Source organism: Lepisma saccharinum, chromosome 3 (genome assembly GCF_977018435.1).
Source record: "Lepisma saccharinum chromosome 3, izLepSacc3.1, whole genome shotgun sequence".
Classification (NCBI taxonomy): Eukaryota; Metazoa; Arthropoda; class Insecta; order Zygentoma; family Lepismatidae; genus Lepisma; species Lepisma saccharinum.
Window position 1 is genome coordinate 110,452,536 of NC_139231.1, and position 26,153 is coordinate 110,478,688.

General features: G+C 36.2%; 1 protein-coding gene across 1 annotated transcript; it reads left to right on the forward strand.

Annotated features, from left to right (window-relative positions):
• Nucleotides 1-7,912: 7,912 nt before the first annotated feature.
• Ktl (BTB/POZ domain-containing protein Ktl) lies at nt 7,913-12,205 on the forward strand. The gene has a single exon (XM_083119154.1). It carries the CDS (start codon nt 7,995-7,997, stop codon nt 8,820-8,822), a length of 828 nt encoding a protein of 275 aa, XP_082975280.1. The 5' UTR covers nt 7,913-7,994; the 3' UTR covers nt 8,823-12,205.
• The last annotated feature ends 13,948 nt before the right edge of the window (nt 12,206-26,153 follow it).

Genomic DNA, 26,153 nt, shown 5'->3' on the forward strand with positions numbered 1-26,153 from the left:
CCTCTCTCTCTCTCTCTCTCTCTCTCTCTGTATATATATATATATATATATATATATATATATATATATATATATACAGAGAGAGAGAGAGAGAGATGGGGGTAGCATCCTGACCTTTGGTGCGAGCAGTACCGGGTTCGATTTCCGTTGGTACCCCCAAAATTTCGGGGTTGACCTAGGGTCGTGACGATAATTGGGGAGCTACTTGCAAAGATGAAGATACGGGCTCCGGTCACGAAAGCCAGAAAACAGGGGAGATGGGACTCGATTCGCTGACCACATGGCACCCAATGAAAATGCAGCTTGATAGACCCTTTCCCTTACGGAACTGTTGCGCGATGGAGTTTAGTTTATATATATAAATAACCGTGAAGCCACATGGGGTTATGTTGAGCTACGTCCCCAAACATTCACAATTTCAACGATTTATAGACCTAATGAGATCAGCAGCGCACTCTGGCCGACATCACCCCCAAGGGTAGTCCTCAGGTACCATTTTATTAGAGGCTGGATGTATCCCAGATAGTGTTGCTCACGGGACGGGACATGTCCCGTCTCGTCTCGAAAACGAGACGAGACACGAGACGGGACAAGCCTTTTGAAATTCGAGACGGGACGAGACGGAATGCCTTTCTCGTCTCGTTTTCGAGACGAGACACGAGACGGGACGGGACGGCTCTTGAAAAGTCTCGTCTCGTCTCGAATGTCTCGAAAAAATAAAGGCAAAATTTTTAATAAGTTTCAAATACTTGTTTGCTTGGAATAAAATATTTCAATTAGAAACGTTGATAAGCGTGTATTAAGTCAAAATAAGAAGACTATTCTAGAGAGAGGCATGAATGAATACCTAAACTTATTTCCTATACTCTTTCGAAACACAGCGTTACTCCCCTTTTTTTAAAAAAAAAAAAAAATATTCCAGGTTAATAACTTTATGTTACGATAGTACTCCAGATACTAATACAATTCTGGATAACATCAAGTAAAAGGGCAGGTAGAGAAGGTGGAAGGAGGGGCCAAAAGATCGTGGAGTGTCTGCGTCCGAGGTTTATCTTGTAAAAATAGTCTCAGCTCTATAGGTTGGAAAGATAAACGGACCGACGGATATGGTTTATTTTTATTATTTAATTTTTACATCAAAGGGTGTACAGAAGTGATTGTTATTAGGAAGTAGGAAAAGCATTGTAGGTTTGGTTTTTAAGTTGATGTTTTAAGTCCACTTTATGCACAGTAAGGCTAATCGGGACTGGACCTACAGTTTAAAGTGGGATCCGAACCACTTGTGCATCCACCGGGTATCGAACCCGTGACCCCTCGATTACGAGGCAATGATGCTACCACTGCGCCATGTGGGAGGCCCGAAAAGCATTGTAGGAAACATGGCAGTACAAATTGATAAGGAGTTGTTGGGAAAGTTATTAAGGAGTCCAAGTTATAAGCAAGACTAAGAGAAGGAGATAATTAGGGACAAATAATCTTGCATTATCCCACTCCGAACAGCTGAGAGCTAAAGAGGAGGAGAAAATACGGGAAATATGGAAAGAAGTAATTTGGTGATTTTAGTGTTTACAGGGAACCACGACAAGATTTTACCACATGATTATTTGCACGGGTTGCGAAATTATTAGATTGATTGATTTAGTTTATTTTACTTCGCGTTTTGTGCCTCTTGGCTAATTTGCGAAGATGGGGATGAGTGATGAAATGATGAAATTGATGAATGGACATTCACAAACAACCAAGCACGACCGGGATTCGAACCCGGGACCCTTGGCGTCGCAGGGTGAGAGGCTAACCACTCGGCCACAGGGTCGGGCTCGAAATTATTAGAATGTTATGGAAATTTCGGATATGTCTTTGTTGAGAAAATTCTTGTTGTTTCCCTCAGGCATTCTGCAGGTGCTTGGATTAGATTTTTTTTACGTCCGTAAGAAGATTATTTCCAATGTTTTTTTTTAATGTCTTTATTTCTTATTTAAGGAGAATACTATTCCTTGGATTGTAATAACGAAATACTGAGACTGATATAGAATAGATTTCAAATGAAGGGAGTGCACTAAGTTCTGTATAATCGTCGTAGAAGGAAACTTTGTTCTATGAAGGGACTCCCCGATGGTACAGTGGTAGCATCGTCGCCTTGTAATCAAGGGGTGCCGGGTTCGATACCCGGTGAAGGCACATTGTGATTTGAACCCCACTTTAAACTGTGGGTCCTGTCCCGATTAGCCTTTCTGTAAATCAGGTGAAGGAATGTTGTAGCTGTTCTTTTTATTCTGTAAATTTAGCCTTCAAGTTTATGAGCAATATATATGAATGGCTTATTGCAGAAAGGGACATGAGTCACATTTTTGAGGTATCGGAGTTACATTTCATCTCCTCTGTCTCTAGCAGCATACTGCAGGAGGGCGCATTGAGGGTTGCAAAATTAACTATTCATTATGCTAAAAATTTGAGCCAACAACAGCACATTTCTTTCTTACACTCTCAATATTATACGATTTTTCTTGTTTTTCTCAGAATTGTGCAAAAGTGACTCAGGTCCCTTTCTGCAATAAGCCATTCATATGTAGTATCTACTGTCTACATTTTCACTCGTTATTAAACACATTTCACAAAGTAGTTTTATCGAACTTCAGACGGAAGCTGACAGTAATGTCAGGGTGGCGGGAGCTTGTTTAAGACCAGGGTGTATTCCGAGACTATTTCTCGCCGTTCCCCACTGACAAAGGTTTCGCTTTGAACAATGGACACCGTTGTTTCAGGGGGCAAACACCAAACATAGGGCGAGATTGACCTGCAGGAGCGGGTACGTGCCATAAATCCAGGCCTAAAGTAGGAATGAAAGTTGATGCAAGGGAGGGGCAATAAAAATTCTGTAATTTGGTTTGCTTGCTGACAGGAAGTTTTGCAGGAAAAGCTGAAAAGGAAAACGGCAGACTTTGAATGAAAGAGGGACAGTGAACACAAGTTATTTGTATTAATCGCCGACACACAAGCTTCCATTTCGAAGTTGAGGCTATCAGCAGCAAAGTTATTAGAGGGTTGGAAGCAGTGACGACGCCAGAGGAGGCAGGGGGACGCCCCATGTCGGACACTTCGCCCCCCCCGGGCCCTCCAACTGAAGTTAATTAAATATCGAATAATAAGAGAGTTCATTTATAAGAGTATGACGATTTTCACCTTTTCAAAGTGGTGTATTCTGCATGATATCACTTTCCTGCTTATAATACCAACTTGATTAACAAATATTAATTTGTTTCGTCCAAGATTCGAGCGCCGACCTGGGCATAGGTGATTTCTCATTCATTTATGTCCTGTAATAGCCGAGATTAACCTAAGTTTTAACCAGTCTTAAGAACTGGGAAAAAGTGTTGAATGTGGATGATTTTAAAACATCACGAATATTTTCACGACCACAAGACATCATCTATAGTACGGGCAAATTAATCTAATCGTGGTCGTTAGTGACAACGCTAATTATTAAAAGACATTCAAAGTTGATTCAAGATTTGGTTGGTTGGTTGATTTGGTGTTTTAAGTCCACTTTATTCACAGTAAGGCTAATCGGGACTGGACCTACAATTTAAAAGTGCCTCCACTGGGTATCGAACCCGGGACCAAAGGTGATCGAAGAAAAACCGACACTATATGTCAGTTGTTGTGGATTCATCGCGGTTTCTTACTATTCAGGGACTTGAATTTCGAGATGATGAGTCTCAGGCAAACCTTAACAAAGGGAATTTCTTCGATACTCTTGAAGCTAATGAGGGGATATTGTTTGGAAATGTATTGAACGTGAACCTTAAAATGCAAATTACACTTAAAATTCGATTCAAAACATATCGCGGGCAGGTAAAAGAACGCTTATTAGGATTTTCCACTCTTCAATCATTAGATGCAGGTTCGCTCTTTCTCGTACATATCAAAATCGAAGAACATCTTCCCACGAACTCCATAGGTGCCTGTAATTGGGTAGCACAGACATACGTTGGAGTGGTAGAGTAAGAGTAAGTATTGCCAGGGTCAGAATATTTCTTGAATTATGAGATAACTGTAACCTTTGTCTGATTTTTTATCCTGTGATAACGTTTCCCTGAAAGGAGAAACACAAATTTTGCCCAAAACTCTTCAGCGTTACGAAGATGGTTGTCCTTAAAATCTTTGAAAAGGCTTGCTCGAAACAGGATGCTGGATGCAAACTGCCCCATTTGGCTCTTCTTGCCATTGAGAAGAAATGTCAAGTACTGGACGTACCAAAGGTGCACAATGTGTTCTCCAAAGCACATAGAGCAGAATTCTCCTACAGGAGAATTGCACTTCACTAAGTGCCTCACATTATTTCTGATACTTAAGAAGATTAATTTCTTCCAACGTCACGTGTATTTTGCAAGAAAATTAAACTCTTAGAAGCATTATTTTCATCATTTATATTATTATCTTATAACTTAAATATTTATATCAGTAGTTTCATCTCAAGAAAGACGATGAATTATAAAATTATGAATGTCTTTCAATACTGAAATAGGTCACTAGAGACAACGCAACTTACCAATAAAAAAGAATTAATGTCTTTATTAAAACGAATCATGTGGAGATAAACTCGTAATCAAGAAGTAAATTTAGGCAGTAAACGTCCACTCTAAATAAAAGACACACACAAAACACCATACATGAATATAATAATAATAATTATTATTATTATTATAATTATTATTATATAAGTATATATATGTGTAGTGTTTTCGGGCGTTTTAATGTGACTGCCCCCTTACAATATTTTGTTGCCAGCCTTCCGCCCCCCCCCAGTCAAATTTCCTTGGCGCCGTCACTGGTTGGAAGTAAATTTATTAGGACGAGGAAAGTAACATTAGCTGTTGACAGTGTTGCACCAAAGGACGTGATGTGTGCTACTGTTTGTATAAATGATAGGAAATTTAAGCAAAAATTTATAATTGTTGAGACTTGAGAGTTGTTTCCTTCATTTGATCGTAGGAAGAGGTTTTCTGAGACAGAGTGGGATTATTTTAGACATACATGGAAAAGGGTGGTTGTTTAAACATAGAGACGTATTCAGTTCAGATAAAACGAGAATTTAGCCTTACTCTTATGAAAAGAAATAACGCAGTACGGGGAAATAATAACTTCACATTTTTCGCACCTGGTGGGATGCAACACAAGAGTATTGCAGGAAGTCTATGAACGAGGATGAAGAAGGATATGTGAAATTTGACTTACCTGCGGGTGAATTAGTTTATTCTAATATTCTTAAGGTTGATATTGTTTCTTTTTGTTTTTTTTTAAGTCCACTTGATTCGCAAATAGGCTAAATCGCGAACCGACCTACAGTTTAAAGTGCGATCCGATCCACTTTGTGCCTCCATTGAGTATCGACGCGAGGACCCTTCATCACAAGACATCGACGTTATTACTACGCCATCGGGGAGGCACCCAATTTACACAAATATGTTGATTCCAATAACACGTTATATGCATAATCTGATAATGATGCACTTTTGGTGCATCTAAACATATATTTTTTTTAACTATAGCATGTCTAAAAGAATCATTGAAGTTGGGATTTTTATAACTTCAGGAGGCACGGCTCTGTAAATGTGCGATATAAAATATATGTGGTGGTTTTGTCACGTTTCTTCGCTTCGTAAAACATACACTTTTGCAGGAAAGGCTTCTTGCATCCTCCTGGGGCCTTGCTCTAGCTAAACAAAAAATATATTTGTTTAGCATAATCGAGGGTTACATATTCCTGCCGAACTTACTAGAAAACAAGGATTCTATTGGGATCATACTGCTTTGAATGACAGTATCAATGAAGTTTTATGTACGCTACTACTTATAATAATGAGCATAAAATTTTAATCAGGAACTTTATTTTTCGTCAACTGGATGTAACATTTTTTTTTTTTGTTATTCAGCAAATATTCAATTCATCACCTTTTTTGACATTAATTTTCTTGCCAGGACAGCTGTTTTTATGCAGATTTGGACGATCTTAACTACACGTAAGCTAGATATTAGCTAATATTTGTGCTGTTATATTACTATTCTTCTACCATCTTTGTAACATGTCATGCAATAACAATAATAGAATTGATTAATTTACATATTCAAGTGAATAGACCTATGAATTATATTAATGCATTAATTAAAACATTTGCTTAATTGTTGTTAATGTTATTATTATCATTTTTTCTGAAACACTTGGCAGAGACACCCTCCCCCGACATATATTTCTAGATGCGTGCTTGCCGAAGGATAAATTAGATCAAGCGGTGGTGGTACCGGACTTAGAGGCTAAAGGGAAAACAAAGAAGTATGTGCGTCATAAGCTGAGCATAAGAAACAGCACAATATCACAAAGAAACACTTTTTGAAACGTATGTCATAGAAGATGTTTAACAATATTAAGAACAATAAATGCTTTCTATTTGTAATATACTAAATATTGAAATTTTAAATAGTCTTTTGTGTTCGTACTAAACATTTAAAAACTTTTTTGTTGCTCCCCAGCGCCAAGCTTAGAATTTAAAGAAAAAATGTACGTTTTCATAGTGCACGGAAGTTCGACATTCAGAAAGAAAGAAGGTCTATTGGAAAACATTTCAAGACTTCCAAAAGGTATAGCAGTAATGAAAAAGAGCACTCACTTATACCGTGTTTGTTACAACCTGTCCGGCTTCCCGCGGTAGTTGATCGCTGGCTTTTCCAGCATAAACCAAGCGGTGTTGCTGCTGAAGACCGCCTGAACTCCATGCTGGGGAAAGCCAAAGCCAGGCAGCAAATTAAAATACGCAACGTGGCAACAACGTCTACGTAAGCTCCTCTCTTCTGGCTTCCATTCGCTCCTCGCTGCCCAGCAGACGACTTTTCTCGTTTCTCATTGGCACCAAAACTGTCGAGCGATCGCTAGCGCGGGAAACGGGACAGGTTCTAACAAACTTGGTAGAAATGTACGATGGATAGACAGTTGTATGAAGCGAGAAAAACCACAAGGTAGATTTCATAAGATACCTAGCAATCAGTAACCAACAAACTGCATTTTTAATATTAATGTCCTCATGATTAACGAACCTTATTTATTCTCACCACTCAATGGGTAAAATATTTGGAGCTTTATCCCACTTTCCGGAAAAATATTGTGTTTCTGCTACTTTTGACTTTTGTTGGCATGATATCCCGGATCACTTTTTCGAGACGAGACGGGACAAAACGAGACGGGACGAGACGAGACGAGACAGAACCCTTCGAGACGGGACACGAGACGGGATAAACGAATATTTTCGAGACGAGACACGAGACGAGACAGGATTTTCACGAGACGGGACGGGACAGACCAAAGTCTCGTCTCGTCTCGTCTCGTGGGCAATACTAATCCCAGAGCCGCTTCTTGCAGGGACATTGTAGAAAAATTCCCACTTGTGATAATCCACCCAGGAGAATCGAACCCGAGTCTCGCGTGGCAGTCATGCGTCCTACCGGCGGGACCTAAGCGATTATATATAAACATGCACTCTATATAAAGTGTGTGTTTTCCTCTTTTCCTCATAATCACGTGCTAGACATACGCGTCACTGGATAACGAGGAAGTAAATTATCGAGATTAGCATGGAATATAAATAGGATATTAGACATCCATATTTATAAAGGCTATTAGCTACCGCTGGCGTGCCTGTGGGTGGCTAATGATGACAAAAATGCCGTCCTGCGATGCGCGCCAACCCATTGAGTACGAAAATTTTCTCCCCCGATGATGACTGTTGATTCTCCGCGCGAGAGATCCCAGCCTCTCGTCCAGGCCTTGGGGTTGCGCGGTGCGTCGGCGCAGACGTGCGTTTTCGCGAGGCTCCATCTCCCGCCGTATTGATCAACGCCCTCTCAGTGTTGTGTCCAGGGCGGGATAGCTCGGAGGAGCTGTTCACGAGGAGCACGAAGCGTTCCCCAGCCATGGCCGCTCCATTGTGAACGAGGCCAGCGGGATGTCAGCTACGAACGGTAGCCCAAAGACCGACGACCAACAGCACTACGCCAACATGAACGCCATTGGAAGCGCCGGAGCGTTCCCGCCGATCGTCGAGCTGAACGTCGGCGGGGTGTTCTACACGACTTCCCTCGGCACATTGACCAAGGAGCAGGATTCGTTGCTGGCGCAGATGTTCCTAGGGAGGGCAAAGCAGCCGGTGCTTCGGGACTCCAAGGGCAAGTTCTTCATCGACAGGGACGGCGTGCTGTTCCGGTACATCCTCGACTACCTTCGCAACCAGAAGCTGGTCCTTCCGGAGAACTTCCACGAGAGGGAGAGACTCCGGCACGAGGCGGAGTACTTCAAGCTCGCCGAGATGGTCGACACGATCCAGAAGAGCGTCGTGGCGTCATCCATGAAAGGGTTGAGCGTCTCCGAGGGGTCGGACGCGTCGCCGACGGGCCAACGCTCCACGGGGTTCATCACCGTCGGGTACAGAGGGAGCTTTGCCTTCGGGCGGGATGGTCTCGCCGACGTCAAGTTCAGGAAGCTGTCCCGCATTCTCGTATGCGGACGGGTCACCCTTTGCAGAGAGGTTTTCGGCGAAACCCTCAACGAGAGTCGAGATCCTGACCACGGCCTCAGCGACCGGTACACCAGTCGGTTCTTTCTGAAGCATTCCTTCATCGAACAGGCTTTTGACATGCTGCAGGAAGGTGGGTTCAAGTGCGTCGCCAGTTGTGGGTCGGGTACGGCAGGTGGGAATGCAGACTTGAAACCAGGGGTGGACTCTGAAGAAAACCGCTGGAATCATTACAACGAGTTTGTGTTTGTCCGTGAGTAATGGGGAAAAAAATAACCCCAAATGGTTTCTACTCTCAGCCACCCTTCCCTGGCTACTACGTTTGTGAACTTGAACATTAGTTTTTTTCAGTGTTTCATTTCCAAACGGAATGTCTCTGGTGTATACCTTTTTTCGAGTAGGAGAAGAAGACACATGAGAATATACAAGTACTTTCAAAGACATATCAGTACAATTTCGGGACATGTTCGAAGAGGAGTGTTGTACCAATTTTTCTGAACGGACGTGCAAAAACAAGTCTCCATGATACAATCTACAAGGATATTCGTTGTCGTCATTGTATAAGCACGCTTATGACGTCGTAAGTGAAGGTGTGTTGCAGGAGAAGTTGTGGATTGAAAGGGTCCAAGATTAGAATCGAAGCGCGCGAACGAAAGAGGAGACCTTGGTGAGTGTGTTTTCTTTAGAGGTCGTTGACGTCAGAGTGAACTCATCTGTGGAGCACGTAATCTCTGTATTCGTGGACCAAAGTAGCTGCTGTTCCATCTTAGTAGTCCCCATAGAAAAACCAGGTAATGGAACATTTTTCGTCTTAACTAGTAGGAAGAGAAACGTATAAATATATATATAGTTTTCCTTTTCGTACGTTTAGGAAACGTATATCAAACTTATCTTTCTCAATGTGTGAATGTGTACATCTGTTCGATACAATGCATGTAAACTACACATGATCACGTCGTGTACCATTTCTAATGTTAATTGATTCCAGAGCAACAAAAGGGGAAAGTTCAGATAGGTTTAATAGGTTATCGTTTCGATCAAAGCTTGTTGATTTTTTAAAATACGTAACGTCTGGTTAAGAGAGGGAGGGAGGGAAATCTCTTGTGTGTGAATGTGTGGGGAAAAGTGAGTGTGAGGTGATTTCAAACCAATTTAAAAACACATTCTTGTCGTTGAACGTCGAGTAACAATTTCTTCTTGAAAAAAAATAAACGTTCAACAATATTGACGCACCGTGGTATTTTCTTGTTCTGCACGACGTAAGAAATGAATCTATATAAATGAATTTAAGGTGCATTACAAGAATTGAACGGTTCGGCCTACTTTGCATTTAAATCAATACGTACAACTTATGCAATTCGTCTGCTTGCACTGGGTACGAAAAGAAAAATCCGCAATCAATGCCCCAAAATACTCCTCCATCCCCAAACTACAGGCAAACATTTCATCCTGAATGTGACCTGGCTATTTTTCTTAAAATCCCACTCCCCCATACTTGTATGTATAATCTCATCGGTATCAATTTATGTGATGTTAAATTAGCTTAGACTAGGATGAAAATGAAAGTAATCAATATATAGAAATAGAGTAGAATTACCAGCATTCGCTGTTCATGTTAACTGTCACATTTACATTATATATGTATGTTTTAAGAGAGAAAATGAAACAGAGATGTTCTTTGGAGCATCGCGAGAGAAAGAAATTCATTTATTTTTGAAAAAGGAAAAAAAAAATATGAGCTTTTTCTTAAGAAATGGAAAACGATGGACGACCTGTACTTGGTACGATCGCATTTGTACTCGCAGAAGAATTTTTTTGTCTGTGTTGATTTTGTATTGACTTCTAAATATAGATTTTCATTGCTAAACATTTTATCATGAGGTTATGAATTAACCATAGGAAGTAATGTAGAGGTTCCATATAATTGTTGTTCTCTTTAAGAACAGATCTAAGAGTCGTGGGTAGGGTGCAATACTTGTGCATTAACTATATTGTATGCCCCTGCTCACACCAGACTCAGTTACAAACTCACACCAATGATAACCAGAAACATGAGAATTGACTTCAAATAAGGAAGCAGATTTCTTATTGTGAAAACCAGTCAATGATGCAAAAAAACGAATCATTTTCGATCAGAAATGTCGTCTTAAATGAAATAGTGCTGCCAAAAGAAGGAGCGGATTATATGTCATTGTAGTTTATAGCAAATAATGTTCAATGTAGCCAAATTAGTAATATTTTACCACAAGGCAACCTCACTCTCATTAGTTTCATGAAGAAGTGATCTTTGTTGAAGTATTTTTTTGGGGAGTAAGAGAGAGTAAAGCAGGTCGGGTTAAGGAAATATTCTTTCGTTAACGCTAAGAAAAAATCATATATACTGAGCCCTTGCAAATGACACAACTTCCTGTACATTTTGGCCAGACATTACCTTCATTATCATGAGGAATTTAGATGAATTTTCCTCACAAAATGGTCTTTGATTTTGATGATTTTGAAGGTGAATCTGGTCTAGTACAGATGACCATGCGTTTACATACGAAAGTGTTTCCTAGTAAGAATCGACAGGATTTGTTGTTGCATGCATTAGATCAATTATTTAAAGTCTGTTGTTTCGCCAGCAACTTTAAGATTATCCACTTTGGGAATCTGAAATAAATATACTCCAAATATGTATGTTGGCAAGAAACTTTTCCAGATATAAAAGGATTTTGGTAATATCCAGCTTCACTTTGTTATCCATAGACTATTTGGGAACTTATTATTTTTACATAAACTAGGTATGCATACACTATTTACTCGATCTGATTTGTTTTGAGAGATCTGATTATGTTGTAGTTGATAAAATACCCATGAGAATTAATTATATGGGAAGGTAACTAACAATAGCTTTTTTTATTTTATCACAGATTTTCCACGATCAAAAATATATATTGAGACATGATCCGGCATAATATGACATAAATAACATTCATTGAATTAATAACAAAACTCTAGACATGATAATCAATTATACGTCAATATAAAATAGGTATAAGCAATTTGCGCTCACAAACATACCCTTGTATTCGTAACCCATCTGCAAAATCCATTTAGTAAGAACTACAGTTACTTTGTGAACACGCTCAATTCACATCCAAGACACTTGAAAAGCATAATGCTCACAAAAAATATTTATGTCTGTCAAATGGAGCACATTCTTACAAATATCAACAAACTTACCTCTAGATATATATAAAAAAACACATTGTTCAGATTTAATTCCTGACTTGATCAGTTTATATCTTATCTTACAATGTTCCCTATGATTCATTCAAATTCTGAATACGGGAAAACAAGTATAATACAATAAAAATACAATAGTTATTCAGGTTCATCTAGCCATGTTGAAATAATAATAAATATTTGGGAATGTCCTGAAGAACTTTACGGTCCGTAGCAGTTATATTTGGTATGACTAAGCAACAAATTAAGGTTATGATTATGTAAATTGCAGTAGATGAGTTAAAAAGTTATTTCTTACATGTCTTATTAATTAAAGTGAACTGATTTCGCGCCTTCATTTTGTGAAATTAAAATTAATACTGTTTATAAATAATTCTTACCTAACAATGTTCCCTGTGATTTATTCAATAATACTGTTTAATTTATTATTGTAATGAACACAAACATATTTCATGGTTACGTTCATAAAAAAAAATGTGAATATATTAAAAAGTGAGCGGGAAGAATATTCATGGCATATTATTACAAATAAATATGACAACTCTAGGAACAATGGCTTCTCTCACTTCCAGAGATTTTAATTCAAATTTATACTACCAGACATGTGTAAGACATGGTCAATTATTTGTTCTACTTCATGAGTGCATTTTCCGATGTGTGACTGACAGAAAGGAAAGTGCATGTCAAGTTTGTTGCAAGCTTACATAGTAATTTTCAGTTGTCAATATACGCATCCACTATGTGCGTTCTGTGCTCACAATCTTTTCATTATAATTCTGTAATGACACTTTGTAGTCAATAGAAGAAATGAAGTTGGCAGTTTGTAATCAAGGGGTCCATGGTTCGATTCTGAGTAGGTGCGCTACAACAGACCGCCCGGTATATAGCTTGCATAAAGTTAAAAAAAAACAAAAAACAGCTTGTCCCAGATTCAGAGTGTAGCAGTCATATCACTTGACACACTCAGAAACCGCAATAATTATATGATTGACACTGCAGCTGCATTGGAAATGTTAATCTAGCTCGATGCAACGAGTCAAACACATGAATTTTTAAGTATGTGCCATGCTGGGTAATAGCAATTGATGCGTTTCGCCCGGAAACATATAGCGCTAATGACGTACGGGTTATTGATTGGTTGTCGTTTACGTCACCAGGGACAAAACAATATGAATTTCTAGGGAACGTATTGCCTTGAAATATGCAGTAAAGTCGGTAATCTGCTAATAATATCTACCTTTTCTGCCATTTGGTGAAGCTGACGTGCTTTCCTCGTCTGTTGCGAATTTAAAGTCAGGTGTTTTTCCCCCGTATCTGCTGGAACATTAATGTGAGTCTTGATGATTTCTCAAACAGACCGAGGTTCAGCAGGTCTGACTCACCAAAGTCTCGCTGCAGCTGTTGCAAAAATACCTGAAAAAGTTAAGACCAATAGTAGCAGTAATATAGTTATAATCTCATGATGAACTACAGTTAATAATTCTTTATAGACGAATTATTTGTCCTTAAAATTTATTCTTCGAACAGAATTGATGCTATGTTATGTTAGACACAAAGCAACGGTATATTTGATAAATTGCAACGTGCAGTTTTTGTCCAGTATTAAATAAGACGAGATCGAAACCAATGATGACACACATAAACAATTTTAATTCTAAACTAGCGAAGAGAGTGTCTATTGAAATATCCTATCCACATCATACTAGGCCTATTCCTTATGCTAAACAGTATATTACAGTTTCCCATTCCATTGCACATTTGTTCGCTTACGTCGGTTTATTTATTTCTTTGAAATTTCGGTTGTACCTGAACATTTAAAGCTGAGCATCCTGTGAGCAAATTTATATTACTTTAAAGTCTGAGGAATTTAATTTAAAAGCACTTGTTTTGAACACACAAATCTATTTATTTGAAATTGTATTTACTTACTGATAAGCTTAATCTACACATGACTGATTTCATATTCTACCGCTGCAAGGTGTTTAATTTTCACTTTATTTTCAAGCAGTCCAAGCATCATTGGAAATACCAATCATTTCCTACCTTGGTACTTGGCACATCATTCAATCTAGTATCGTGACATAGAAGCGAACGTTCGAATATTAAAAAAAATAATAACATAGACAAAAATAATAAAGGCAAATAGCAATTAAAGCTGAGCAAATGGAATCAGTGCTAATAGAATGCATTCAAACAAAAATAATAGTATCAATAACATTGCACAGAATAAACTTTCCACCTAGTCCAAACCATCAAACGCAAAGTTTAGGAGCATTAAATTAGTGTGAAAATATTAAACATAAATAGACTGGCTCTTATAGTAAATATTAAACAAAATACAGTTTAGCTTAAGTTTAAGATTATTTTAAGAAACAAATATAAAGTCAATAACATTTCGTTACGGCAGGTTATGTTATTGACGTAAGTAGTATGGTTAACAATTTGTTTAAATAATCCACTAATTGTTCCAACATGAAAATATGTAAAGATTTTTCAGATCTTTTCTGGCGAACAAAATTGTCAATAAACTACAAAAATGCTGTTTCAACGTGAAAACAACAACGACCTTACAGAGAAAAATTATTAATTCAGATAATATTTAAAGTTGAACTCCACAATAAACATTTTTATGCGGTTCTAAATAACAATCAAAAAACAGTTGGATTTTATTAAACTTAGAAGTGTAGGTCAGAATAAAATACATTAAAACAATCCATTACAATATATTGTTTTGAGGAATAACAAATTATTCCAATTTCTGAAATGATGAAAACCTTTTGTAGATTCAATGAGTTGCTTTATTAAATTACGCACATAATTATAGTACAAAAAAACGAAAAACATTCCAATACAAAGAAGCTTGTTATATGATTACGCTTTGAGCTGTAATGAAGTCAAGACCGCAGAACTCAAGGTGTAATATATCTAGGCACACTGCTAAATAATGTTGTTATTCCGTGTCACTCCCACTGTTACAAGGGAAATCGATAATTCCATTTTCTTGATGTTCGTAGAACCTATTTTCAAAGAGAAGTAATCAACTAAATTTACGTGTTTCTGAACATAAGGTTGGCTAACAAATTGCTCGTCTTGTTAGAAGCACATGTAAGAAAGCCGATGATTTATATTAAGCATAAAGCTCTTGTCCCACAACAAAATAGTATTTATTACCTTTTAAATTTACGATGCTGTTATAGCAAGAAGTATACAAGAATGTAGGATTTACAGTAACAGGAAAGACAGAACAACTATTAAGTACTCTTTTGTTTGTGGTCAGTCATTTCCCTCTCAACTTACCTAGTATACGCTGTCGGAAGCTTCAAAATAATGCCTTACTGTTTGTGTTCGTGTTGTTTTTACAAGCTAAAACAACTGCATTTGAAATATATTAATAAACGATGATAACCCCCTTAGTTACTTAGTATAATCATGAATGAAATCGGGAAAATTATTACAGCATCTAGATTTAAACACGCACAAATTGTTGTCTCTTAATCTTTTACATTTATAATATTTGGAGAAACGCACAAAACTACCGCTTAAAAATGAACAAAACGAAATTTAATACACCACCTTATTTATCTACACGTACATATGGCAACGAATAAGGAGGAAAGTTTTTCCTTCTTAAGAACGCTTAGACATATACACCCAAGTTACTAAAGTTTGTGTGAAGCAAAGTGCAGACTTAAATATAGAAACCTGTTATTATTTTTCATAATTCACAGATAACAATGCAACTAGGTTCCACAAAATCTTAGCAGCTGTGTTACTATCCTGACTATCGTAGACTCCTTTTTAATATTATTTATTGAATTGACTTCTTGAAAGATGAGATCACGTGACTTCTGAGAATTATAACTTCAGTTCTTATGAAACACTAAACAGCTAAATTTCAGCGAACGGACAACACTAATAGTCGGAGGTGCCGCAATTTGGCTTTGTGAATTTCTAAGAACATGTAGGCTAAGAGAAAGAAATTGATTCCTCGCGACATACACCATGCTATCATCTTTAAAGGTAGATAATTTTATACATCCAACTGGAGACAAAATTTACCTCAAATGGCAATGAAAGGATGGGCATAATTTTACTGAAAAATTAATTATCATGGGCTGAATAGAAATATTAGACAACCAGCAATATTTAAATGCCAAGTCGATATTGTACAACATTGTTCCTACTTTCGTGAGATAATGAAAATTGAATAGTTACACGAAGTTACACTCTGCCTACTTTCTTAATTGTACTATATTTGTTTGGACGCTATCATTATTTGTTTTGTATTCTGAGCTCTAAATTGGACTTTCAGCTTTGTAAAAATAGTAAAACATTACCAACAAGAGTAATTTCTATCAATAATGCATGGAGTAGCGTAAGATTAGAGAATGAAAATATTAAATAATGACACTAATCTATTGCGTTTCTATTGGACCTAATATCTCTGTACGCACTTGATAAAATTATTTAATTAACTCTAAAAGCACGTTAATTTCGCCATAAAAACACAAATATAGAGATGTGTTTGTAACTTGCATCTTTTCAGTTGAGAAAATAGTCTTGATAATGTTTCAAAGTGTATCTCAGTACTCTAAATTCCTTAGTTATTATCAAAGGATAATGCTCCATGACGTCAATTTAATTAACTCTAAAAGCACGTTAATGTAATGTTTCTCACGATAAGCTCAGATGCATCGTTTGTTAATAAAATATTGTATTTGTTTAATGAAAATCAAAGACTTTTCCCTCCTTAACATACTGTACTGAGTAAAACACCACATATTCGATTCTACGATTCAGGTATCGAGCATTGTCTATAGGCATGTAATTACTCTTGCTTGTGTAATTTAATCTCTAGAAATGAAATTATTAGCTATTTACATTGATACAATACAAAAATAGTATGATTTGTGTTAAACGTAATGTTGCACGTGGATATTGAAATTTTAAGGGCTTCCCTTGAACAACATTCATTTCCTTGCAGCTTTGTTGCTTTCTTTGCAACTGAAAAAGTTGAAATGTTGGACTGGTCTACGCTTTAGAGGAACTCATTAAAAATCAATAGTTGTTTGTTACCTCATTTCCATTCAATGACAGTTTCGTACTCCGCACTCGAGAACAAACTATGTAATAATTGCAAGAATTTAATTCGCTAACATTCTGGAGATATATTTATTTGTAGCTTAATGATTTAAAACACATCGTAATCGTCTGGAATCAAGACTAATCAAGCATTGTGGTCTGAATTAACCTTGCTGAGTAAAATAAACAGGCTTCTATCGCCCTACAGATATAATTAATTGAATCAATGAGTTAAATAAGTAAAAATGGCGAAAAAAAACAGTGTAAATGTTTTCTTCTTGAATTGTCTGTGCATGAATCATGTAGTCAGTGGCGTGCCCAAGGAGGTTGGCGGGGACATATATACTTTGGCCCAGTATTAAAAAAAAAGAACATAAAAGGCAGGAAAAAAAGGCAAAATGAGGGCTGACAACTAAAACAAAAGAATACGCAACTCCCACCATTCTGGGCACGCCACTGCATGTAACCTCATAAAATGTGTGTACAATTTAATTAATCATATTCGACGTTTGTTTCGTAGCAAATAGATTAACTTATGCCGTATTGATGAGGATGAACGAACAAAGAAAAGCCATTACGTTAAGAGGCTACAAGTAACTTTTCCATTGAAACACATTTACACTTTTTTAAAAAAGCTTTAAAACTTATACCAAAAGGAGTAAAGTCACAATACAAATTCTGCTGTTAATGGAATAGCATACTTTAATTATAAACTGAATGTCGCCATAAAAACACAAATATAGAGAACACATATCTTACAAACTAGGTATGTGTTTGTAACTTGCATCTTTTCAGTTGAGAAAATAGTCTTGATAATGTTTCCAAGTGTATCTCATTACTCTAAATCCCTTAGTTATTATCAAAGGATAATGCTCCATGACGTCAATATAATAAAAATAGTGCTTCCGCCTGTAAGTACACACAATATAACAGAAGGTTATAATATTTCACACTATTTTCTGTGAATGCTTGCAAACATAAGCCTAGTATAGGAAAAAGTAGGTGTAGAATTATTTACAAACATTAGGCAAATAACATAAAATAGTTAAGTATTAAAATTTGACGAAATCTATTGAGAGTTTTTTCTTGTAAACGTACAATGAATATTTCATGGTGAAAATACAGTAACACCAATATCATTACAATAAATCTAACATTGAAACAGAAAATCTAACTTGAGCATGCATTCTAAAAATACGAAAAATAAAAGTTTGAAATTGAACTTTCCTAAGGTAATCAAATGAGGTATTGAAAATCTCACATCATAACTTCAAATGTGTTCCTATTCAAATATACACTACGGCTAACGAAAATGGCTGAATTATGAAAAAATACATAGACATAGTGAACTATAAATATGCCAGTAATATTTCAAAATATTCTGTGAATCTATCATATTATTAGAATCGTATCTATAAATTGCGATTTCATATCTAAGAAAACATATTTTAATGCATATTTTAAGAAAATATATATAAATCCCAGAAATTTTAGCATGAGAGCACATCTTTAAAATTAACCGGCCTAGTTTTTCAGTATTGCTCTAATTTAATTGAAAATGTATTGTTGTATTTATATTCATTGCAATATGTTATTACAGTTCCATATGTATATAAGTCTCAGACAAATTATATTTTTGTACAATATATTTTGGCAAGTAATAGGAGTTGCAATTTTACTATGGAATGAGGTATTTCTGCAATAAAATCATCATCTTTTCTATTTGACACAAATATTGCAGTTTAGAAAACAGTATTGGATAATATAGCTATATATACACACAATACATCAAAATTTAGTGAATTTTATGCATTAATATTGTTGATTAGTAGGACTAGGTTAAGAGAGCAACTGGTAGAGCAATATTCTAAAACGACTGAAATGCAATAACAGCACTGAGGATATAAATATATATATTCACACATGCAAGAGATAATATACATATAGATTTTCTAGTTTTGTTTGCTGTAAAATCTGTAGGTATATTTCTCTTTAATCCGGAAACGCCAGGGTACTTGTGAATAGTTAATGCTTATTTCCTTTCTTGACACTGCGGCCACTTTCATAATTACATATATGACAGGAATGGTTATGGGGTGGTGATAAATAAAATAATGCACAAGCAGAACTGAATTAATTTGCTTAACATTAGTTGGAACAGAATACGAATAGAATGTCGAAAATGTTTATAGTTTTGTATTGAAATGAAAAATTATAATTGCAGACGCAAAGTAAAGCTTTCTTTAGAGTCCTAACTGGTGTTTTCTGTAGAGAAAGAAATATCCCCAACGAAAAACCAACTTACAATGAGATGGCTGTGACATTGATATACTTTATTATAAAATCGAGAGTTTCTCGGCGGTTTATATAGTGTATTTGAAATTGTTGACAGCACTTCATTAAAAAGTTTTAGTAAATCTGAGAAGGTCACGGTGAAATGATCTCTGGTTCATGCAATATAACACATACACCATACTCTTTCTCAAATAAATATATGTTTTACCTTAATAAGTAAGTATACATTTAATACACAAAACAGTCATTGAAATCTGAGAAAATATAACGCCAATAGATTAGTTAATTCAATTTCTAGAAGATGAGTAGCAGAAGAGTAATTAGTTTATACCCTTGTTACACATAAAATACAATTTCCATGGCACTTATAATTGTTGGAAATCACATAGAAGTTTACCTCGGGTATATTTTCGTTAAAGACTTATTCACAGAACTTTTGGCAAGAATAATATGGAACTTACATACAGGACTGAGAAAAATCACTGTTCGTGTATCCAGAAAATTAATACGTCCACAAATTATTTAATTGCGCAGTAATAAAGGTGTAAAGGTGTAAGATCTTCATAATAAAGGTTGCATAAGTTATTCAAAACGTTAACGAACAAGTTCAGTTATACGCTAATAATAATACAAAGTAGGCATTTGTTGAAGAATTTCGCAGTGCTTGATCTTTTCATATTGTTGCTATACAAGACCCAAATACTTATCATAAACCACAATCTTCCAGCACAGGATTGTGAAGATAAAAAAAGAAAACTTTAAAAGGCTTCAAATCTGTAACTTTTAAAATCCTGAATTGGCACAAGAATTGAAATGAGATACTGCACATTGTTCAGTTATAGAGGATTTTGAAGAGCATATTGTACGATGCTAATTAGGACAGCTCAAACATTCCCTAAACTAAATTCAACTCTAACCCTATTTCAAATTAACAGTGCACTATCTAATTGTAAGCATTTCTCTCGCAAATTAAATACTACATAAGATTCACGTACACACATAACTGGATTGCCTCTAAAAGGAAATCATGTTCAGTAATGTCGATGCTGAGGTGGGTGGATGTTATTTCTTCTTATAACTGCACATCCGGTCAGGAAAAGAAAATGCAAAAGTCTTCCCTCTTGGTAGGCGTACATTTTTTTGGTAATTTATTGATGCACATTATTTAGTAAGGAGTTTTCAATAAACTGGTATCGTAACTGCTGCGATGTTGATTTCAAACTGTTCCAGATGTATCACGTGCCTTGGACAAATGTCTGGAAAGCTAGCGCGCACGAATATCTTATGAACAGGCTGTGCTTTACTTCTTATCCAAAAATAACTATCATGAATCATATAAGAGAAAGTACTAATTGACCAAAAAAAAAGTTGCTGGTGAACTTTCGACATTGATTACCGAACTCCTAAAGAAAGAACACTTTAATGAGAAAAATATTATTGTATGTTTCAAACATCGTATTTTTCTTATTTAGTGGTTAGTGCAAGCAACAGTATGAAGTGAGGATTGGATTTACAGAACTAAAGTTTACACAAATTCTCTCTTTTTCTCTCAAAAAAATCAAACAGCCTCTAAAAATGATTTTAGTTTAAGGGTAAAGGTAAATTATAAGCAACAGGATAACTTTCTTTATGATCCTAGTAACAATGCTTCATGTGTAACAATAAAGTGTAGACATTCCCTTATAATTAGCTATTATTGTTGCCTTGTCAGCTGCTGCTATTCCAATCAAACAATGTCATCATCCCTTCCCCTCAATCTATTTGCTATGTACTATTTGTGAAGGAAATTTTCCTTATATACACACATATATTTATGTGAGGAAACATCATATGAATGACGTATGCATACTATATACATATTTACTTTCAACGTCTCATTACCAATCATAAATGTCGCTATTGTAAAGTACATCTATTCTGGTAATTCACAATGTTATGTAAAAAGTACACAATATATATATATAAGAAATATAAAGAGAGACATAGTGAAATGTACATTACTTCGTCATAAAGTACTGTACTTGTTTTTTCTGTATCCTGACTGAAGGGAATAAAGAGTTTAATGACTTAAAGAAATTAAAGTCATATGTGTAATTTGTGTTTCAATTCTAATAATTCCTTCAAATATGATCTGCAAAATCATCGAAATGCTACTAAGGATAATTCGAACAAATATGATGTATTTTTGGGTGTGATCTGAGTAAGTGTGTATCCTTGAATAGACAGAATGGTCTTCTATTGCATATAACTTAGGAAGTAAACAGTGGCGCAGGAACTTTCTCATTTGGAGGAATACAAAGTTCGGCCTCCATACATGTACACATACGTTAGGCCTATACACGTCGCATTGGAATCAAGGGGTCCTGGGTTCGATACTCAGTGGAGGCATATAGTGGTTCGGATTACACTTTAGGCCCAGTCCAGATTAGTCTATCTCTACATAAAGTAGACTTAAGAACTTAAACTCAAACATACATGTATAGAGTGGTGCCTCACATAACGAACGCAATCCGTTCCGGAACGCCGTTCGTTGTGCGGGACAATTTTTCCCATACAATGGAGAAATGCTATGCATGAAACCAGTTATTTATTCAATGCTATTTCGGGTTTTGACAATTTGGTCGGTATAATCCCTAACAACTCTTATTTTCCTAAAACAGAGGGTGATAGGGGATGATCATATCTGCGCAGTGGAAGATACAATTTCTTTTAGTGCATTTATAACATAGTGGTTTGGATCTTACCTTAAACTATATAAGTCAAGTCCCGATTAGCCTATCTGTGCATAAAATGGACTTAAAAACAAAAATTAAAACTAAAAAAAGCTCAAACCCGCACTCCTTCGTCGTGCAAAGTAATGAAGCGCGCCACCTTAATCATGTGCGACAATATCCACGTGTGGTTCGTTATGCAGGACATTCGTTGTGCGAGGCGTTCGTTGTGTGAGGCATTACTGTATACATAAATGCACATACATACACAGAGTTTGTGAACTTGAGCATGATTACATATAAAACATGGACCATTCCATTTCAGAACAGGTCACATAGCTGTCAATTTTTAAAATCAAATCTGCATAACTTTGTCCTGCCAATAAAGAAAGCAATATTCACAAAATTAACATTGATTTTTTAAAACTTTTTATGGGCATTTTCAAGATAGTTTTCAACAAGTTTAAAGAATAAGCACCATCCAGGTACCAGACTAGACTTAGTTCCATTGTTTTGCATTCACATTAAACATTTTTTTACTTCCTTGTAGACTTTTTCAAGAGCACATATCAAGTATGCTAACTGACACAATATGTATAATATGTTCGCGGTAGTTTTCATTATTTTGGATAGGGAAATAATGTACGCAAAATGAACTTTTTGTTTTTCACGAAATTGTTTGAACGGTAGCATCCTGCTCCTTTCAAATTACTTGATCGATTCAAAGGTTTTTGGAAGTACTTTACTCCTCCCCCCAAAATGGGGCGTACAATGTACCCCAGAACCCCCGTTCCTGCGCCACTGAATTAAATGTTATGGAATTTCATCTTGAAATAGCAATTCTTGTGCGTTTTCCTTACATATACTAAGATATTTTTACCCTTGTGATATAATATTCTTAGATGTCACGGGGTCGAATACTAGCCTGGGCAAGAGTATTCTTTGTGAATGGCCCTTCCTCAATTCCATCATCATTCATCATCATCATTGCGATTAGCAAAACGTGGCAGAAAAAGCGACATGAAATAAAAAAAACTCAAATAAAATTAAATAATCTTAGATTATGTTTTTTTTTGTGATATACGTATATCACTTCGTAGTTTGAGTGATTCTATTTAATCTCAATACACGGAAAATGGCACATTAAGACTTTTAAAATAATTCTAGTCGGCCATTTTCTCTGCATTGAGAAACTTCAAAGTTGTAATCTTTAGTAGCGAATAACATTAGAATAGAATTGAATGTCTTTTTATTTACTACAGACAGAGGCCCAACGTTAGGCTGCTCTACCACTTACCAACATGACAACACTGGCCTAATATCGTATAACGTAATTTTTAATGCATGTCTTTATTGTGTGCTTGTAGGGAAATATGATGGATGGATAATAATTAGCATCTTACGAAGAGAAGTAGTCTCTTACCAATAGGGATAATCGCGAAGATGAGGATGAGTGATGATATGATGAAATTGATGAAGAACATCCATGCTCAGCACTGGATTCGAACCCGGGACCCGTGACGTCGGAGCGCTGTGTGCTAACCACTCCGCCACGGATGTCGGCTTTGAAATTCACTAAAATTAATTTTACGTAGACACTCCTCATTGATAACTAGAGGGGTGACACATATTGCGAGTTTTTAAAATTTACAACAGATTAACAGTTTCGAAACGAATAATTAATTGTATAAGCTATCGACGTAATTTTACGAAGACCCATGAGGCTATCCTAGAGGTGGCATTTGAAACGTATTCGATGCCTTATTCAGGGAATATCAAGGGTTTCCTCGGAATTTTATAGTAGTAAAGGTAGGCGAATGGTATCTCGCCTTAGAGGTCTCTTTAATTTCAATTGGTCGATTAAATTAAACATTTTTGGGTGCGTCAGCGCTTAGGCTATTTTGCACCCGTCACGGAGTCCAACTCCTTACCTTATCTAAAATATAACTAACTATACAACTGGGTCATTCCATGTCAATTCATCCAGGCCATGTCACCCACCATCTCCGATTTTGATGAAATTCTGTATACTTATAGAATGTTTAATGCTGATTACAAAAATGACAATTTTTTTTAGATTTGTCAAGGGGTTCAGAAGTTACGGGCTTTTTAAAATCCCCGTGTACGCCACTTGCGGCTCCACTTTGAATGACACGCATTAGGTTATAAATGATAGTATCTTCCCTCAGGTTTGCCGTAGAAACTTCAAGTTTCTTTTCTTTTGTTCAAAATAGTGTAAACTTTCATTTTAATAAGGTTTCAGATGATTGTATTAATAACCATGTATTTTTATGTATAGTTTCATGTATTTTTTAGACGAAAAATGACTAACTTCAAAAGCAAATTTCGTGCAATGTCCCCCCTTTCAATTTCCCCCCATTTTTATATGTAGGTAGCTCAAAGTGTGTACTAATGCCTTATGGAAAAATTTGGATGGGTGGTTCAGAGACAGGGTGATAAAAAAAATCATTTGCATCAAATGACATTAAAAGTTAATCTTATTAAAAATGCTTATGTATTTAGCACAAAGCCTGAAGTACAATATGTTTTAAGGTATAATATTCAAAATTTCTGTTCACTATGTGTGAAGGTAAGCATAGGCGTAACCTGGCGGGGGCAAGGGAAGCCTTTGCCTCCTTCAATGTTCATAAATTAATTAGAATTTGCCAGTTAAATATATATTGTGAACTTTCTGGCACTTGAGGAACAAACAAATAAAGAGTAATAATTGTGATTTTTCAAATGTATTTAGCAAATAATCTTGGCCACTATTTTTATGGGATGGAAAACTTTGTTATTCTTTCAACCCAAAGATAGTTCCCAAGTTACGCCCATGAAGATAGTACTAATAATACTTACACTATTGTACTCTATGCATTGCCAAAGTTTCATGTAGGATTGTGCCCTTCACATTTTAGAGGAATATTTTGATCATTTCAACACTCTAAAGTATTTGACTTATCACTAAGTACATACAGTATGTCCTTCCATTTGTGTTGTTAATGTCCACTGTACGCAGAATATTTTGTGGCCAGTAGTAGGAAGTTGATGGACCAAGTGGATGCAAGAATTTAATTGCTGCATTTCTTTTTTTCCCATGGACTTTTGAAGGAATCTTACAAACAAGTTTTAGCCACCACACAAGCTACTACATAAGTGTTTAGAGTTGGAATTCAGAAAGAAACTTCTTCTCAACAGTCAAACCACACAGTTACACAAAACTTATTTCATCAGCTCTTATTATTTTTGCATTGACTGTTAAACAACTAGTGTTTCGAAGTAACTGGTTGCAAGTAACAGTTACTTTTTATTCAGCAATTGCTGGCCTGGCAAGGAAGCTATGCTTTGTTGTATGCTGACTTTAGAACATCCACGCTTTACTTCAATTCATTTTTAATTACATGTGAAAACTTCAGTGTTTTTGGTGGTCTGCTGCGTTCGTTTAAATGTGGTTCTCAAGCTAGGAAAATGTCATTGTCAAAGGAGTAGACATTGTTGATCTTGGAATGGAGGAGAAAGAAATAGGTGCAAGTGGAATCAATGACACCATATTTAATATACCGTGGTTAGCATACTAATGATTTCTTAATTAAAATCATTCAAGCAAAGCTGACTCTGTGTTCCATCATTTATTTGCAGTAGTAATGTAAATATATGAAGGCATATTATGTACTAGAAACATAAATAAAAGACTCAAGTCTTCATGATCATTGATTTTGTGTAATTTTTACACAAATCAATAATCATTAACCGTAAGTTACTTTCACAGTAATTGTAAAGTAACTCATAATTACTTTCAAAGTACCAGTAACTGTAACTGAGGCAGTTTTTAAATGAGTAACTGTAACTCGGTTACTTGTAACAAGTAACTTACCGAACCTGTAGCCTAAGTTCAAAATAGTGCATACTTAATTTTCCTGACTCTGTTGTTTAGTACTTTGCAATCGCTGACACATCGTACATGATTAATGAGAAATTTATGCCTTCAATATTATGTCTAATTGGTACGCCACACTTGTTTTAAGTGTTCCAACCAGCCTGTCCCAAGAGTTTCTGTGGTATATGGCAATATCACCATGGAAAAACTTCAATCAGCACAAATGTGTATTAAAAAAAAAAAAGGTAAAGTGTTCCCCTGTGCATAGCACCACGCCATGAAGGCGTATAGGGGGTGTGGGGGTAACGCCCCACACTTTCTTGATCCGGTCGTGAGTGGGGGTGATGTGATCAGCATCACGCCCCTGACCGCCTTTACCCCCCAGGGTTTCCTCCAGGTACC

What these genes read in the sequence shown, in the direction of transcription:
- Ktl (XM_083119154.1), top strand. Translation starts at nt 7,995, where the DNA reads ATGTCAGCTACGAACGGTAGCCCAAAGACCGACGACCAACAGCACTAC.